This window comes from Chenopodium quinoa, unplaced genomic scaffold (genome assembly GCF_001683475.1).
Source record: "Chenopodium quinoa cultivar QQ74 unplaced genomic scaffold, ASM168347v1, whole genome shotgun sequence".
Lineage (NCBI taxonomy): Eukaryota > Viridiplantae > Streptophyta > Magnoliopsida > Caryophyllales > Amaranthaceae > Chenopodium > Chenopodium quinoa.
In genome coordinates, this window is record NW_018742630.1 from 77,589 (window position 1) to 94,604 (window position 17,016).

General features: G+C 39.9%; 1 protein-coding gene across 1 annotated transcript; it reads right to left on the minus strand.

The window, feature by feature from the left end:
• Nucleotides 1–11,919: 11,919 nt before the first annotated feature.
• LOC110721741 lies at nucleotides 11,920–12,765 on the minus strand. The gene has a single exon (XM_021900930.1). The coding sequence runs from the start codon at nucleotides 12,763–12,765 to the stop codon at nucleotides 11,920–11,922; it is 846 nt and encodes a 281-aa protein (XP_021756622.1).
• Between the last annotated feature and the right edge of the window lie 4,251 nt (nucleotides 12,766–17,016).

Consider the following 17,016-nt stretch of genomic DNA (forward strand, 5'->3'; position numbering starts at 1 on the left):
TCGAAAAGTGCATTTCTGGTCGTTTTTTGGCTAAAAACTGAGTCCGGTAAGGGTAAAACCATTTCTAGATATATGGTTGGAAAGCTTATTAAAAGGCCTATCCAAAAAAAATAATAATTAGTTCAAAATTGTATATCCATAAAATCAGTTTCTCTCGATTTTGCGATGTGGACACGAAAAGTGGAAAAAAAGGTTATGGTTTAGGGAAATGAGCTAGAAATTGGATTGGTTCATGAAATATATTGGATAGAATATGGATTTAAGCACTCCAAAGATTAAATAATCAACCCGACAAATAATGGCAGTGAAAGGTGTTCATCAACAGGTTTGGTTTTGGGGAGACATTTTTAGGTGTTTACAGAAGCCCCCACTTTGACTGAGTTTGTAGAAACGTCAGTTTCGAAAACAATAGTCAAAGTAGTCGATAGGGACAGAGAATGATTTAAGACGTTCTGCGATCCTAAATCACTCTGTATACGCCGATACCTGCAGAAAAATGTTAGTTCTACAGATAAAAGAGTAAAGGGATAGAATGCTTATCTAACACCAGTGTATCGGTGGCAAATGAGCTTGGTAGCTTCCTATGCTTGAAGGAATCCACCGAATGACGTTCTGTTGAAATACTTTGCATGCCTAAGGAAAGTCAAATGACGAGTTTGGTAGCTTTCTATGCTTGAAGAAATCTACCAGATGATACTTTCCATGCTTAAGGAAAGCCGACATATGAATTTGGCGGTTTTCTATGCTTGAAGAAATCCACCGGATAATACTTTCCATGCTTAAGGAAAGTCGACAGATGATGAGATTGCAAGTCTCTGTGTATCGAGAACATTGCGCCATGAAATGATGGTGGTTCGATTGTCCCCGAACGTGGGTTGTAGTTTGTTCGCTTGTCCCCGAACGTGGGTTGTAGATGGTCCGCTTGTCCCCGGACGTGAGCTGTAGATGGTCCGCTTGTCCCCGGACGTGGGCTGTAAATGGTTTTCTTGTCCCCGAACGTGGGTTGTAGATGGTCCGCTTGTCCCCGAACGTGGGCTGGTTGTAAATGGTCCGCTTGTCCCCGGACGTGGGCTGTAAATGGTCCGCTTGTCCCCGGACGTGGGCTGGTTGTAAATGGTCCGATTGTCCCCGGACATAGGTTATAAATGGTCCGCTTGTCCCTGGACGTGGGCTGTAGATGGTCCGCTTGTCCCCGAACGTGGGCTGTAAATGGTCCGCTTGTCCTAGGACGTGGGCTGTAATTGAGACCTGCAAAATAAAATCTGCTAGGGGACTCGTATAGACTATGATTCACTTGACCAACTGAATTGACCAAGTTTGACTTAACACAACATGACATGACATGAGTATTACTTGTGATTGTGTGTGTATAGTTTGAATGTGTGTGTGCAGACACAAGCAACCGAAAATGCAAAAGCAAAAATTTTCCATCATTTTTGTCATGAGACGAGTGGAGGGTGCCGACTTTCTCCCGAAAAAGAAAGACGTGAAAAATGAAATTTTATTTTCGAACTTCCCTCAATAAAAATTTTGAAAAAGTTTTTGAACTTCCCCAAAATAAAATAATGAAAAAGGAAAGAAGTTTTGAACTTCCTCCTTAAGCAAGACGAAATGAATCGTATGGATTTAATTGCTTGTCTTAAAAATAATGTATGCAAGATGCATGTTCTTAGGCCAGGAGGCTAAGGACAATTACATCATGTGACACGATAGATGAATGAACTTAAGTCGTGGAGCTAAGCATCATATATGGTGTAAAGAAGCGATCTTGAACGTCACTTAGGTCTGGAAGCTAAGCACGTATATAGATGAAGTGATAATGAACGTTGCTTAGGTCAAGGAGCTAAGAACGATATGCTTTGTATTATTACAAATCATTGATATAGAAATGTTACTCAGCACATTATGCGATGCATGAAACAATGAACATTGCTCAGGTCTAGAAGCTAAGCAAGTAAACAACGTTTCTTCTGATGAATGTTGTCTTGAAAGATGATGAAGCATGCGCTGTAGGGAAAAAAGATTTCATGATAAATGGTTCCTAAGGGAAAGACGATATGGATATTTATGTGTGAAAATAGTGTGTGAAAGTGATACTAAGGTGAGGCTGCAAAGGTTATGGTGATGGAAATATATGTGTGAAGAGTCAAAGACGATGACTCTTTAGGCTGGGTAAGGTAATGTGATGTGGGTTCAAGCCCCCAAGTCTAAATCTAAATGGTTAGGGATATAGGTATAAGCATTGGATATTCTTTGACTCGATCATGCATAGATATGTGGTCGCACCTCGATGTGAGGTTGCCTACGTATCCGTTAGGAATCAGGCCGAACATAGCTCTAACCGAACTTTGCACAAGTGTATGTACACCTCAAAGAGGTCTTTCAAGGTTTGTAATGTGGTTAAGTTGATGGTTTAAGGAAGAAAGGGGTAAAAGGGTCAAGACCCGAGAGAAGCCCCAAAGATGTGTAATTGTGAATTTGAAAATTTTGAATTTTGCAAGTTTATTTTCAACATTTTTTTTTTTGCTTTGATTTTTTTTTTCTTTTGAATCAATGTAGGCAATCTCAGATCATGCGTTCCATCACTCACTTAGCATTCATGTTTCTCAGGCACGGTACCAAGCACTCGATGAGGACGCAATTTGAGACATGTTTGTATCAAAGACATTGGAACACTTGCCTTTAGACATTGTTTTATTGTTGCTTTGCTGCTTTTTTTTTCCCTACTTGCTTTTTGAATGTTATACAATTACACATCTTCCAATCCCAGGGTTAAGTGAATGTGGGTTGAAGAAATGAAGGCCAAACGTTAGACGAGGCTCAAAATGGTTGATGAAGAAATGGAATGTGATTGAACGGTTAACAGGGAATGACAGGGTTGCAAAGGTGCCTCAAGTCATTGGTGTACCTTGGGTTTAGTTCGGTAATTGATTTTTTTTTTTTTTTTTTTTTGAGAATGAATAAATGAATGAAAAATTCTATGATCGAGATATAAAGGAAATTTGCTCATTTTATTAATGGAAAAGGTGAACGAAACACATGAAACATATAAAAATTCAAAGTGGAAAACCTATGCTAGACATGAATGGGGGAATGGAGATGAATGATAAAGAAAGAAATCATGAAATCTTGCACGAAGGATCTGTTGTGCGCCTTGTATTCATTACTTCTTGCCTCCTGGAGGGACAGAAAGTTTGTTTGCATCCATCAAGTCTTGAATGACGTCCTTCAAATTCCAACATTTCTCCGTAGTGTGGCCCCTTCCTTGATGGTACTTGCAATGTGCATTGGGATTCCATTTGGTGCTCCTTTCTTCAGGTTTTGGCTCTGGAAATGGCCTAATAGGTGTGATCAAGCCTTGACCGTAAAGGCGATCAAAGGCCGCATCATAAGTCATTCCTAAAGGAGTGTAAGTTCTTTTCTTCTTGGGCAATGGAGCATCAAGAGCTAACACTTCATTGATATCAACTTGGCTTATATTGTTGGTAGTATTTTCGTGCTTAGAAGACGAAGAAGAAGGATGGTCGTTCTTCTTGTTTTTCCAAGTGTTATTATTGTTACTACCAGCAGTCTTTATTAGCTCATCCTCGATATTGATGCCGATGTCGTATACAGCTTCGAAAGTGTTCAGTGGAAGAAATTTGAGATGTTCCCTATATTTATGAGTCATATTTTGAATAAAGAGGTGAACCATCTCTCTTTCTTTGGGAGGATCTACGAAGAGTGAAGTTATTTCCCTCCACCTGTTCAGGTAAGCGGTGAAGCCTTCATTCTCTTTCTGTTAAAGAATGGAGAGTTCACGTTCAGAAGTTTTAGTTTGAATGTTACACTTGTAACGATTCATGAAACCGTCGGTGACATCTTGCCAAGTCGCAGTATGCTTGGCATCTAAGGAATAAAACCATTGTTGGCAAGCATGTTCTAAGGAGAGAGGGAACACCGTAGGGAAGAGTGTTACGTCAAATCCCTTAAGAGCCATGGTTGCAGAGAACGCCTTCAAATGGAATATTGGATTGTCAGTAGGCTTGAACTTTGGAATATCTGCAGTGGAGAACTTTTCAGGGAGTCTGTCCTTCACATCCAAAGGAGTGAGAGGCCGTTCCACATAAGTGAAATCCTCATAAATCTTACTCATTTGTTCCTTCAGTTTGTCAAGGGTGGAAACAGTGACCTTGTTTTGTTCCATGGTAGTGACCCTAGTGGTAAGGGTTTGCATCATGGCACACAGTGCCTCAATGGATTTGTTGATGTTCTCAATATCTTCTTTAGTGGCCATTGAAAGGTGATGAGTAATGGAGATGGCAAAGTTCTCTTTGAACGCCTATTAGATCTGAGAGATTGTTGCGGTAATGACACGAACCATATTAATCTATCCCTGTTCCTTGACCAAGTAATGTGAAATAAAATAGTTCACTTAATTGTTTGACTCATTGCTCGAGATAGGAAAGGAGGGAAAAAAATAGACATTTGAAAACAGGTGAGAAAACTCCACTCATTTTATTATTATGGCGAAAAAAGGGTGCATGAACCTAATATACGATCATAAACGACCTGGTGCACGACTCAAGTCGGAACATAAAGAAAGTGTGTGGACTATACTTGACTCGTGAGTGACTAAGTGATGTTATAAGACTCGTGGTATGATCGTATGGCTAGACATGTGAACAATAACCAAAATGACTGACGCGAGGACAAAATTAACACGGAAGACTTAAAAAAAGATGACTGGACTTATTTCAAGGGCACCATGACACGGAAAACTGTACCGTGTCATGGGACAAGCTGCCGTGACACGGTGAGGTTTTTTTTTTTTTGTAATTCCACCGTGCCACAGTGGAAACTACCGTGACACGGTGAACTTTCCCGTGGCACAGTGGATGCTGACGTGTCACGGGAAAGTCCACCGTGGCACGGGATTTTTTTTTTTATTTTTTTAATTTAGGAAATCCACTGTGTGGAGTCGCCAAATTGTAGGCGTCGCTCGAAGTGCGCCTACGTTAAAGAATGTGTGAATATGCTTGGTACTCTTAGGAAGTGGGAATTGACGTATACTATTAGAGACAAGGAAAGTAGGGAGCCGCCAACAAGTTTTTAAGGAACTTGTAAACCGTTCACGGATCATAAGAGGCAACCACGAATAAGGGACAACGAAGGCAACAACGATTGACCCGTGAAGGTTACACCCCATTCATAATCCATGAGATTACTAACTCCATATGGTTCGGAACCACAAAAGGAGGATCGGGGATTATGGTACGAAGTGAGTCATGGAGTCACATTCGCCCGTGCTGGCCTCTACTCGATTCTTATAGTGAAAAGCATTCATGCGATCTCAAAGGCATACAAACAGAGATTTAATTTGCTCCAAACTACTATTAAGCCAAATTGGTTTAATATTAATGCAACACATAATTCTAAAATATTAGTGATCACTTGATTTAATAACAAGATTAAAAGGAATCTAAACCGGTCGTACAAATTATCTTATTAGGCGGTGATTTTCAATTACATATTCCCTTTAAACATGCAATATAGTGATCAATAATAACAATAGAATAAACATTAATATTGGAGGAAATTCAACAATAATAACGTTAGTCAAATCAAATATAAAATAACCCTAATCATGATACTAGCAATATAAAAATAAAATAAGTAATTAAATTAATTAATTACTCACATTCCGCGCGTTCCTTTAAATTGCTACATCATGAATAAACTGTTAGTAATTTCAATAAAAATATAAAGCAAATGAAAATTAAATTAAATAAATGAAAAGTATAATTGATTTGGTCCAAACCCTCAGTTATTTGTACCTTTCACTCCTTGGTTTAAGGACGGAACCTCGGGTTAAGTATAGACTCCTTGGAGTGCTTAGGGGAATTATTATGGAAGAATAAGGAGGCTAGAAATTAGGTTAAAGAGGGAGAAGATAATGATTTTTGGTGTAAGGTGAGAAAGAATGATTATTAGTGTAAAAGAGAGGAAGAGAGAATGATTTTGTGCCCCGAATTGTAGAGAGGAGGGGGGTATTTATAACGCGGGGAAAATTAGAGTGACGAAGGAAATATTTGACCTACGAGAGTAAAACGCGTGAAGGGTTTACGCGGATAGGACACGAAGTTGTCCCGTGTCACATGAAAGGCACCCTGACACAGGAATTCCTACCGTGACACGGCAGTACTCCCCGTGTCGCGGCACAGTCTCCCGTGACGCGGGGAAGTTTTGTGAGCACTGTGACGTCAGCAACCCACCGTGACACGGCAGAAAATGTCGTGACGCGGCAGAGTCCACCGTGTCGCGGCATAAGGCGTCGTGTCACGGTACCAATGCCAAGTCATGGGGCACTAAAAAACATGAAAAACACATCCAAATTACCGTTTCACAGGAATTTGCCCCGTGCCACGTCAGATCTTGCCACGTCGCGGCATTTTAGCTGCTGCGCGGTAATTCCAGTTTTTATACGCGATTTTAAAATAATCATAACTTTTGATCCGTAACTCGGAATAAGGCATATAATATATCATTGGAAATATTATCAAGTCTACTTTCCAATACAATTGAAATCAGTTCAAAATCATTTTTAGAGTTTAAGATATATCGTTTTAGTGGAAGGGCGTCGGTTTTGGGCCGAGTTTAGTGTTTTGCTCATATCTTTTTCGTTATAGCTCGGAATTGGGCTTATGATATATGGTTGGAAATCTTATTAAAAGGCCTATCCAAAAAAATAATAATTGGATCAAAATTTTATAGCCATAAAATCAGTTTCTCTCGGTTTTGCGATGTGGACACGAAAAGTGTAAAAAAGGTTATGGTTTAGGGGAATGAGCTAGAAATTGGATTGGTTCATGAAATATATTGGATAAAAAATGGATTTAAGGACTCCAAAGATTAAATACTCAACCCAAACAATAATAGCGGTGAAAGGTGTTCATCAACGGGTTTGGTTTTGGGGTCACAACCTAGCAAATATACGAACCGACTCGACGAATTAATTCGGAAGAAATTAATTCGTCGCCCGAGTGTTAAATATTTAGACGTCGGAAATTCGAGCTTGGAGCGTCAAAACCGAGAGTCTGAGAATCTCAAATTTCGAGCCAAAATTTAGGATTTGGCGAGACGGGAAAAATGCTTCAAGTAACAAGTAAAATCCTAGCCACGAAAAAGGCTATGAAAGCGCGCCCAATAAGTGTTTGCCACGTGGAAGCACACATGGCCAAGCGCCATGTGGCAGCACACGTGGAAGCCACCTAGTGGTAGCCGCCAAGTGACAGCCATCTAGTGGCAGCCGCCAAGTGGCAGCGTTCCACGTAGGTAGCATGCCACGTTGGCAGCGTGCCACGTGCCGTGGACCCGGGGCGATGGGTCATGGACACGGGCCAAATTAAAATAGCTCAACCGAACCCAATTTGGGGCTCAAGGTTGGGTGACACATGGTTAGTTCACATTGCATGTGAATTGCCTTGGGGACCAAGTGGGAAAGTGGTCCTCACCTAACCATGTGACACTTGTTACTTATTCCTTGGTTTATTTAACTAAGGATTGAATTCATCAATCTTTCCATGTGGGAACTTTTTGTGAAAAAAGCCCACATAGAAAGATGAGTGGAATTCAAAAGCTATCCTTCCTTATAAATAGCCATAGCATGGCTTGAGAATTCTTTGCTTGAGTGGGAGTTAGAAAGAGCATTGCATTTTGGCAAAAACTCTTAAACTCCATTAACACTTGGGTTTTGGTCGGACCTTGCTAACTCCAAGGTAGCGGACCTAAAAAGTCGGTGTTCGTCCTTTGTGGGTGGATAGCGTTGGAGGCTCGGTATTTTCGGAGCTAAAGCTTTCAAGTAAGAGCCCATTAGGTCGGGTGAAGCACGCGTCAAAGGTAAATTCCGATTTTATCCTTTTATAATTATTTGTTATGCTTTATGGTTTTATTAATTGCGAGTGGTTCTTTGGGTCGGGTCGTTTCCGCGGTAAGTTGGACTTACCAAACCCCAAAAAAAACATGCACACCAATTAAATATAGGAAAGCATACATGCAAAGGGAAAATCCCGAGATGTAGAATGTCCAAAGAAAGAGCTAAACAAGAAAAAAGAAAAAGAAAAGCCTCAAAAATGTTTTTTTTTGTAAATGAAAGAAGGAAAAGAGCTAAAAAAATCAAAAGATAGAGTGAAAAGCGCAAGAATGCAAGCAAAGACAAGTAATACCCAGTCGTCAAACAAGTGGTCATTCGGCAACAACACCAATGACCCCGAACACGCAAGGTGTTACAAAGCAAACATCCTCGAACCATTCAACTCATCCTAAAGCTAATCCTAAACTATGCAACCAAGAAAGAAAGAGAAGATATATAGAAAGATCTCACCGAGCGCCAAAGCTATGCTACATAAATTAAGGTGTAATAGAACCCTACAAACCGTTGAATTCAAAGCTTAAGCAATAGAGCACGGTGAGAAATAAAAAAAAAAACTATATACAAAGAAAATTGTTAGTAACTTCCAAACAAAAACAAACAAAAGAAAATGAAGAAAATAAAATAATGAAAATAAAGAAAAAGCAAATAGCAACAGGAGTAATATCCAATGAGACATAAGACCGAAATAGTAACAAGAAGCAAGATATCAGATAATCATCATCAGGAATCATCATAACAGAGATATAGAGAAACGCATCAGACATCGATCAGCGAATCAAACAACGAATCCAAAAAGCCGGGCAGAGAAATCAATAGAAGCATAATATCATCATAAAACCAAAGGATGCAGAGATTGATACTAGAAGCAGATGAGACCAGGAATGAACTACAAAAGCAAGGGGGAAAATCAACAAAGCACAACAACAAACAACATATAATACCCCCAAGCTTAAAATGGGCCACCCCCCTAAACTCTAAACCTAAAGACATATAGGCAAAAGAGAATCGTCATATAAAGCACAAAAGAAGGGGGCCATGGTAGTATCATTCCGCACTATGGTAAGGGGTAGAATGAGAACTCCCCTCACCGGTCTCCATCAAATGACTAGAGCTTGTCATCTCGCTCACCTCCATGGGAGCCTTACCCCTCAACCGACTTTCCCTCCTAATTCTATCAAGCTCAAAATAATGAGACCAATCATCAAAGATCGGCTCACCCGACCTACCCCACCTACCAAAAGTCTCGGGTTCCGGAAAAGGCGAAGGATTAGCTGGATCATACGTATAATCACAACCACCGATTCGCCTATAGTCGTAAGTGCCTGGGGTAGTGCCTATGATAGAACTATGGTGAATATGGGGGCCCTCCTAATAAGGGTAACAAAGTCTAGGACCCACAGCGGGATCAAAAGGCTCCCATTGAGGGACATGTCCTTGTTGGACCGGGAGGTACGGATAGTTGACGTAAGGTTCTATCTCCCCCCTCCAAACATGCAAATCATATAATTGATACGTATGGTAATCATAACCAAGGTAAGGGGGTTGCACAGAAGGCATGGAGTACAACATGTTAGCAATAGAATCAAGCTTGGCACGAATTGTTGGCATATCAAAAGTACAAGGAGTGATAAGGTGGAAAGAGTAGGTGTACCTTCCGGTTCAACCGGGGGAAGAGAATGAGCAATCGATGAGCACGCATTGGTTGAACGGCCTCTTGTACAATTTGTCCTTCGTTGGATAGAGAGATGAACATCTCATACCGGGGGCCTCCAAGACAAAGAATCTCTCTCCTCGGGTCGAATAGTTGCCTCCTTGAAAGGGATGAGGAACCATTCCTTATACCGAGAAACCTTCCAAATGAAAACATCGTCCTTCATTGTTCGATCAAGAAATTTTTTATTCACTAGGGCAGAGATGTTTAGGAAATGTGAGGGAGACTTTTCTTGAGGAGCAATGATCGGGGGAAGCTCATCTAACATGGTTTTGTAATCATCATTGATGCAAAGAGCTAGGATAGAAATCATCCCACCCAATTGGGCACCCCGATAAGCAAACTCCATCACGAATATCCAAGAATCGAGAGATCAGATGCTCCATGAAATCCATCGACACAATCTCAAAGTCATTTTGGTCGGCTATCCACAACCAACAAAGCTCCTCACGGGAGATAGCTCCCAAAGAATCCTTGGAGCAAAGAGCTTATGTGAGGATTTGGTTGAAATACCGCATAGCCGGATGAATCATGGAAGCGGAATTTGAGGTTTGAGGGCCATACTTTCCTTCCTCCGACATACTCCTCCACCAACGTTTCTCATCATATCCATGCTCACTAGCCGGATAGATACAATGATCCGGATCCTCGACCTAAGGAAACTTGAAATATGAACATAGTTGAGCATCCGTCAATGAGTGATCATTGTTGAAGAGTTGGAAAGTCAAAATCTTTGAGTAATTTTCACCCTAGCATAAGTAGGGGCACTCAAATCCAAGATCAAGGCCTTTTGCAAGGAGGCGAACATCCTCATCGATCCCTAGAAATTTTGTTGTCGTTTGATCGTAGAAATGCGTTGGCCTAAGCTTTCTATTGGAAAGACGTTTGAAGCACTCCCAATGAGATTCTTTTGAAAACTCAATGCCATAAGTGTCCTTAACCTCGGGTGGAGGCGGAATAATATACCTTGGCTTGCTTGAACTAGCTCTAGCTCGCTTCTTATGGCGAAGTGTGGCCATCTACAAAGTATCAAGACTTAGCATAAGTAGTTGTTCAACAACAAGCATAAAATGGAAATATTTCAGAATAGAAGCAAGAAATGGTAACAAATGAACAATGCCATTGATAACATCATGAATATTAAGCAAAAAAACATGGATTGAAGGCAAATTTGAACATGCCCCTAAAACCATCTCTTTCAATTCTCTCATTTTTCCCTCCTAAAACCCTATACCCTCTCTTGCAATATCAAACCTACTTCACCTCTTTTGCTATCATTTCAACATCAATTTCAATTGCCAACATCAAGTTTTCAAATCTAAAACCCAACAATTTCAGATTTCCTTCCCCAATTCAATCAAATAAAAATATTAGGACCTTTTTCAAAATTTTTGAAGTTTTGTGTTGAGGTTTGGAACTTGTTTTTGGGAGTCTTATTTGTTCTTACATCTTCATTTTGAGCATTTTTCAAGCATTTCAAGGCTTCATTGAGGTATGGTTTCTTATTGTCTATTCATCATCTTCCGTGCGCGCAACAGAGGGTCGCGCCCCCTCCTGATAATGTCGCGCCCGCGAGAAGTTCTTGGTCGGAATTTAGCATTTTTGGTGCACAGGCATCCACGCCCGCGGCATATAGGCCCGCGCCCGCGGGTGATCTATGTGGTGTGTGCACCTAGCTTAGTGCGTGCGCACCACATACATCTCAGGAAGGCTCTAAAAAGAGAAACCCCCTTAATAATGCTTTCGCGTTTTCATTCTCACCGTCCCTATCAAATATCATGATCAAGGACTTAAAATTTTCATAAGAAACAATCCAAAATATGGTTAAACATGAATAAAAATCGATGGGAATGCAAACACGAGAACGTATAACCTCAACGAACCCTTTCCTCTAAGCTTAACCAAACCTCACGAAGTCTTGAAGTAGCACCAAATTGTTGGAAATTTTCTCTGAACCAATCCCATGGTACCTAGGATCAAAAGAACAAACCAAAATAGAGAGAAATAAGAAAAGTTCTCAAAGAAGGAAATAAAGAGAAATGTAAGATCAAAGAAAAAGGTTAGAAAACCGGGTTGCCTCCTGGGTAACGCTTTTGGTTAATGTCGTTAGCTCGACATCTTCCACCCATTAAGGTGGTTGTCGGAGAAACAATGAGTCCATGAAACCAACAAGAACATCGTCGAAATACTTCATTAGACGATTGCCATTAGCCTTGAACGGATAAAGAATATCTTTCATTGAGACTTCTACAAAACCATTTGGAAAACCACTCTTGGCCGAATTGGGACCATTCCATCATGATCCCTTGATGCTAAGGTGTGATGGAAAAGGTTTGAACTCAACCATTGATACACCTTCACCTTCCTTTAAAGTGGCGGCTTGCAAAGCTTCTTGTCTAGAGATATTAATGCACATATGCTCATCCACTTCCTCAATGCTTCCATTAAGAAAATCCTCATACATTGCCACTTCCTTGATAGGAGCACTTATCTTATCCTTATTCAACAAAACATTCTCAAGAGGATCATTACAAGTGAGCAAGTGCTCATGCAAGGAAGATATAACAAGATCAAGAGAATCGATCAACTTGTAATTTTCTAAAGATGAACATGGATATTTCATGCTTTCATTCAAGTCAAATTCAACAACCTCTTCTCCTACCTTGAGTGAATTTTTTGCACTCTTAACATCAATCATATCACCCGAGGTAGCAAAAAAAGATCTACCAAGAATAATGGGAATGGTAGCATCTTCATCCATTTCAAGCACCACAAAATCTACCGGAATTACAAACTTCCCTACTCTCAGAGGAACATCCTCAACCTTCCCCTTAGGAATCTTAATTGACCTATCGGCCAATTTCAAGGTAATCTTAGAAGGCATAAGTTCCCCTAACTCAAGTCTTTGATAAACTGGATATGGAATTAAGCTAACACTAGCTTCTAAGTCACATAAGACATTATCAATTTGCATCTTGTTAATGGCATAAGGGATAGAGAAGTTTCCGGGATTTTTCAACTTGGGTGGCATCTTGTTCATTATAATTGCACTACAATTCTCGGTCAAGTTGACCGTCTCCATCACATCACAAGACCTCCTACCACTCAAAATGTCTTTGAGGAATTTTGTATAGTTGGGCATTTAGGTAACAACTTCGGTAAAACGTAGAGAAAGATGAAGTTGCTTAAGCATGTCAATAAATCTTCCTAATTGTTCATCCAACTTATGTCTCATGAATTTTTGTGGATATGGAAGCTTGGGTTTCACAATCTCTTTCTCCACTCTCACCTCTCTAGGTGTCTCAATCACAACCTCACTCAAAGATGCACCATTTCTCTCATCCTCTACCAAGACCTCCTTAGGGACCTCCTTAGTTCCACTCTTCCAAGGCAAACTCTCCTCAATAACCTTACCACTCCTTGTGACAATAGCATTCATGGGTATCTTGGGATCTAAGCCTTGGGAAGGTAAATAAGAAGGACTAGCATTGTCTTTCAAAGCATTAGCAAGTTGAGAAATTTGGTTTTCAAGCATCTTATTATGAGTCATTACTTCATTGAATTTCTTGTCACTTACGGCCATGTAAGTGCTCAACGACTTTGTTTGATTTTCAATGATTTCCTCCAAATTAGTCCTAGAAGAAGAGGATTGTGAATAAGAATTATCAACTTGAGTCTTTGGAGCAAATCCGGGTGGAGGGCTTCTTTGAGCATTATTTTAAAAATTGCCTCTCCCTTGATTGTTCCAATTACCCCTATTTTGATTGTGACCATAACCTTGATTATGGTTACCACCACCTTGATTATGATTTTCATAACCTTGGTTTTGATTACCATAATTTTGGTTTTGATTTTGACCACTATAACCCTGATTGTTATAGTTACCACGAGAACTTTGGTTCCCTTGGTTTCTATAACCACCACCTTGGTTATAATTGTCAAAATTACCATGGTTTTGGTAATTCCTATCCCATTGACCCCTTTGGTTATCAAACCTTTGCACATTATTATTGTTTGACACAAAGTTCACATGTTCACTCTCATTATTATCAAAATCATCATTACTCTCCGGGAACGCATGAGGGCAATTACTAGAATCATGATCATATGAACCACACACATTACAAAACAAATAACCACTAGGCATGTTACTAGAAGAAAGAGGGGGATGAGAGTTAGAAGGAGTACCTCTCCCCTTAAATTGGGAGGGAAGACTTGGAGCTTGGGAAGAAGAACTCTCCAATTTTTCCTTGATTGCACTCACTTCCTTCCCCAAGTTTGCCATTTATGAGGAGAGATTGTTGATTGCATTCAAATGATCAACCGAGTACACCGAAGAGATACTCTTGCTAGTTGATTCTCTCTCACCATCTTTCCAATCTCTATAATACTTCACAACATCCTCAATGATGTCCACCACTTCTTCTTTAGTCCTATTCATGATGGGACCTCCGGCTCCTCCATCTAGGCATGACTTGCCTTGGGGACTTAGGCCTCCATAGAAAATCTGAATAATTTGATAGGTTGGAATCCTGTGGTGTGGACACTCCCTTTGATACTCCTTATATCTCTCCCACGCTTCATAGAGGCTCTCACTTGGCTTTTGTTTGAAGCCTTGAATCAAAGCTCTTGCCTCCGCCGTTTTCTTTTGTGGATAGAAACGAGTTAGAAATTCCTTTGTAACCTCGTCCCATGTAGTTAGAGAATTCGGCTTAACCTCCCTGTCTAGCCATTCCAAAGAACGCCCAATGAGAGAAAAGGGAAAGAACTTGAGGCGGATGAATTCTTGGGAAACTCCGTTTACCTTGATAGTATTGAAATATTTTTCAAATTCCTTGAGATGATTTACCGGGCTCTCATTCTTGGCTCCACTAAATTTTCGCCTCTCTATCAAAGTAATCATAGTCGGCCTAATTTAAAAATCATTTGCCGGAGTTGTAGGTGGAGCAATTCCACTCTCAAATCTATATGCACCGAGAATCCCCAATTCTTTCAATGTTACTCTCAGGTTCTCTCCCATTCTTACTTGTTCCTCTTGTTGCGGTTCTTCCTCACTTAGAATGCTAGAGCTAAAAGATCGCCTAGAAACCCTTAGTTTTGTAATAGTCCTCTCGATCTCCGGATCAAATGGCACAAGTGAATGACCACGTGCTCTATGCATACAACTCAAAGGAAATGATTAGTAGCACGGCTACAAGTGTAGCCTTAAAGAGGAAAATCATTTTGTTTTTTTTAGAATGAAATAGACTCAAAAACTATAACAAAGCACCAATGTCATTCCCCGGCAACGTCGCCATTTTGACAAGGGGTTGGAACTAGTTCGTCATCTAATTCTCCCTAAGTCAAACTAAATTTGTAAACGCTTAACAAACCTTATACGAGTATAGAGGTAAGCTAAGGGTCGAACCCAAAGGAATGAATCAAAGCTATGTTATAATCTAATGTTAAGCTAAATCGAAGAATTGACAATGGTTGAGTATGGTAACTAGGATAACAAGAATCAAGAATTCAATAAAATTGCTAAACACTAGGGATATAGGTTCCACATGCAAGCTTAATAATCATGCTAATTGATAGATCACCCAATTGATTCATACATTGCAAGGGACAAACGATAGTTGCAATCAAAGGAATTCAAAGGTTACCTCCTATAAACCAAACTAGGGTTCACTATGAATGATTAACAAGGAGAATCACAATCAAATTCAATCAATTTAAGAAATTCCCAAATCAATTGTTCGTGTCATTGGAATTTGCAATGTGTAGACACCTAAAAATGTTTCCCCAAAACCAAACCCGATGATGAACAACCCTTCACCGCCACTATTGGTCGGGTTCAGTATTTAATCTCGAGAGTGCTTAAAAAATCGTATTTAGTTAAATTCAATTTTTGAATAGTCCATGGATCAGTCTTGATGTTTAGTCAAAGCATAGTTCTTTTTAACCCAATTAATAATAATAAATCAGAAATGCCCGAAATTATCAATCGGTACTTAAAAATGATGAACGAAATTAGAGTTAAAAATGAATTTAGACGGAAAAACGGACTACAAACTCCTGCATCACGGCATTTATCCACCGTGTCACGGGAAACTGCCCCGTCAGACGGTGGGATTCCCTGTGACACAGTGCACCTGCTGTGACACGGGGAATTCCGTGTCCGTTTCGCGTAAACCCTTCACGCGTTTTATTCCCCGTACCCTAAAATATTTCTCGTGTCACGCATCTGTTCACCGCGTCACGGGAATGTTCCAGTGTGACGGTGGGATTTCCCGTGTCACGGTTCCCTTTGCCGTGTCGCGGTGCATTTTTTTAGGGTTTTTATCTTTTTAGGGTTCCGTGTGTTCCCTCAGCACATTTTTTCTATAAATACCCCCTCATTTCTGGTGTACGGGGTATCAATTAATTCTCTATTTTTCTCTCCTCTATGCTCTAGCCTAAACACTAGCCTACCCTTTTCTTTCAAAATTCCTTCTTCAAGCACTCCAAGGAGTCCATACTTTACTCGTGGTTCTATCCTTAAGCCAAGGCGTGAAAGGTAGAACTGTTTGAGGGTTTGGCCCCAAATCAACTCTATTTAATTTAATTTAATTTAATTATCGTTTTATTATTATTTCCTTGAGGTTACTAACTTGTTTATTATTTTATAGTTGCAAGCAAACAGAATCAAAGTAAGAATTATGTTCCTTTTATTTCTATTATTTTTCTAACGATTTTATATTGTTGGATTTATTGTTAAATTTCTTCCAATATTAATGCTTATTTTATTATATTTATTGATCACCATATTGCATGTTAAAGGGAATATGTAATTGAAAATCACGCCTAATAAGATAATTTGGAGAACCGGCTTAGGTTCCTTTTTAATCTTGTTATTTAATCAAGTGATCACAAATTTTATAGAATTATATGTTGCATTAATATTAAACCAATTTAGCTTAATAATAGTTTGGAGCGAATTGAATCTATGTTTGTATGCCTTTGAGATTACAGGAATGCTTTTCACTATAAGAATCGAGTAGAGGCTACGGGCCAATGTGACTCCATGACTCACTTCGTACCATCATCCCCGATCCTCCTTTCGTGGTTCCGAACCATATGGAGTTAGTAATCTCATGGATTATGAATGGGGTGTAACCTTCATGGGTCAATCGTTGTTGCCTATCGTTGTCCCTTATCGTGGTTGCCTTTTTCTGATTCGTGAACGGTTTACAAGTTCCTTAAAAACTTGTTGGCGGCTCCCTACTTTCCTTGTCCTTAACCGTATACGTTAATTCCCACTTCCTATGAGTGCCAAGCATATTCAAAACATGCTTTTTATGTAGGCGCACTTCGAGCGACGCCTACACAATGCAATCTAGATTAATATTATAGGTTGATCACTCCTAGTCTA

Bases quoted from the DNA above. Each gene is read 5' to 3' on its own strand.
- LOC110721741 (XM_021900930.1), bottom strand. From the start codon at position 12,765: ATGCCCAACTATACAAAATTCCTCAAAGACATTTTGAGTGGTAGGAGG.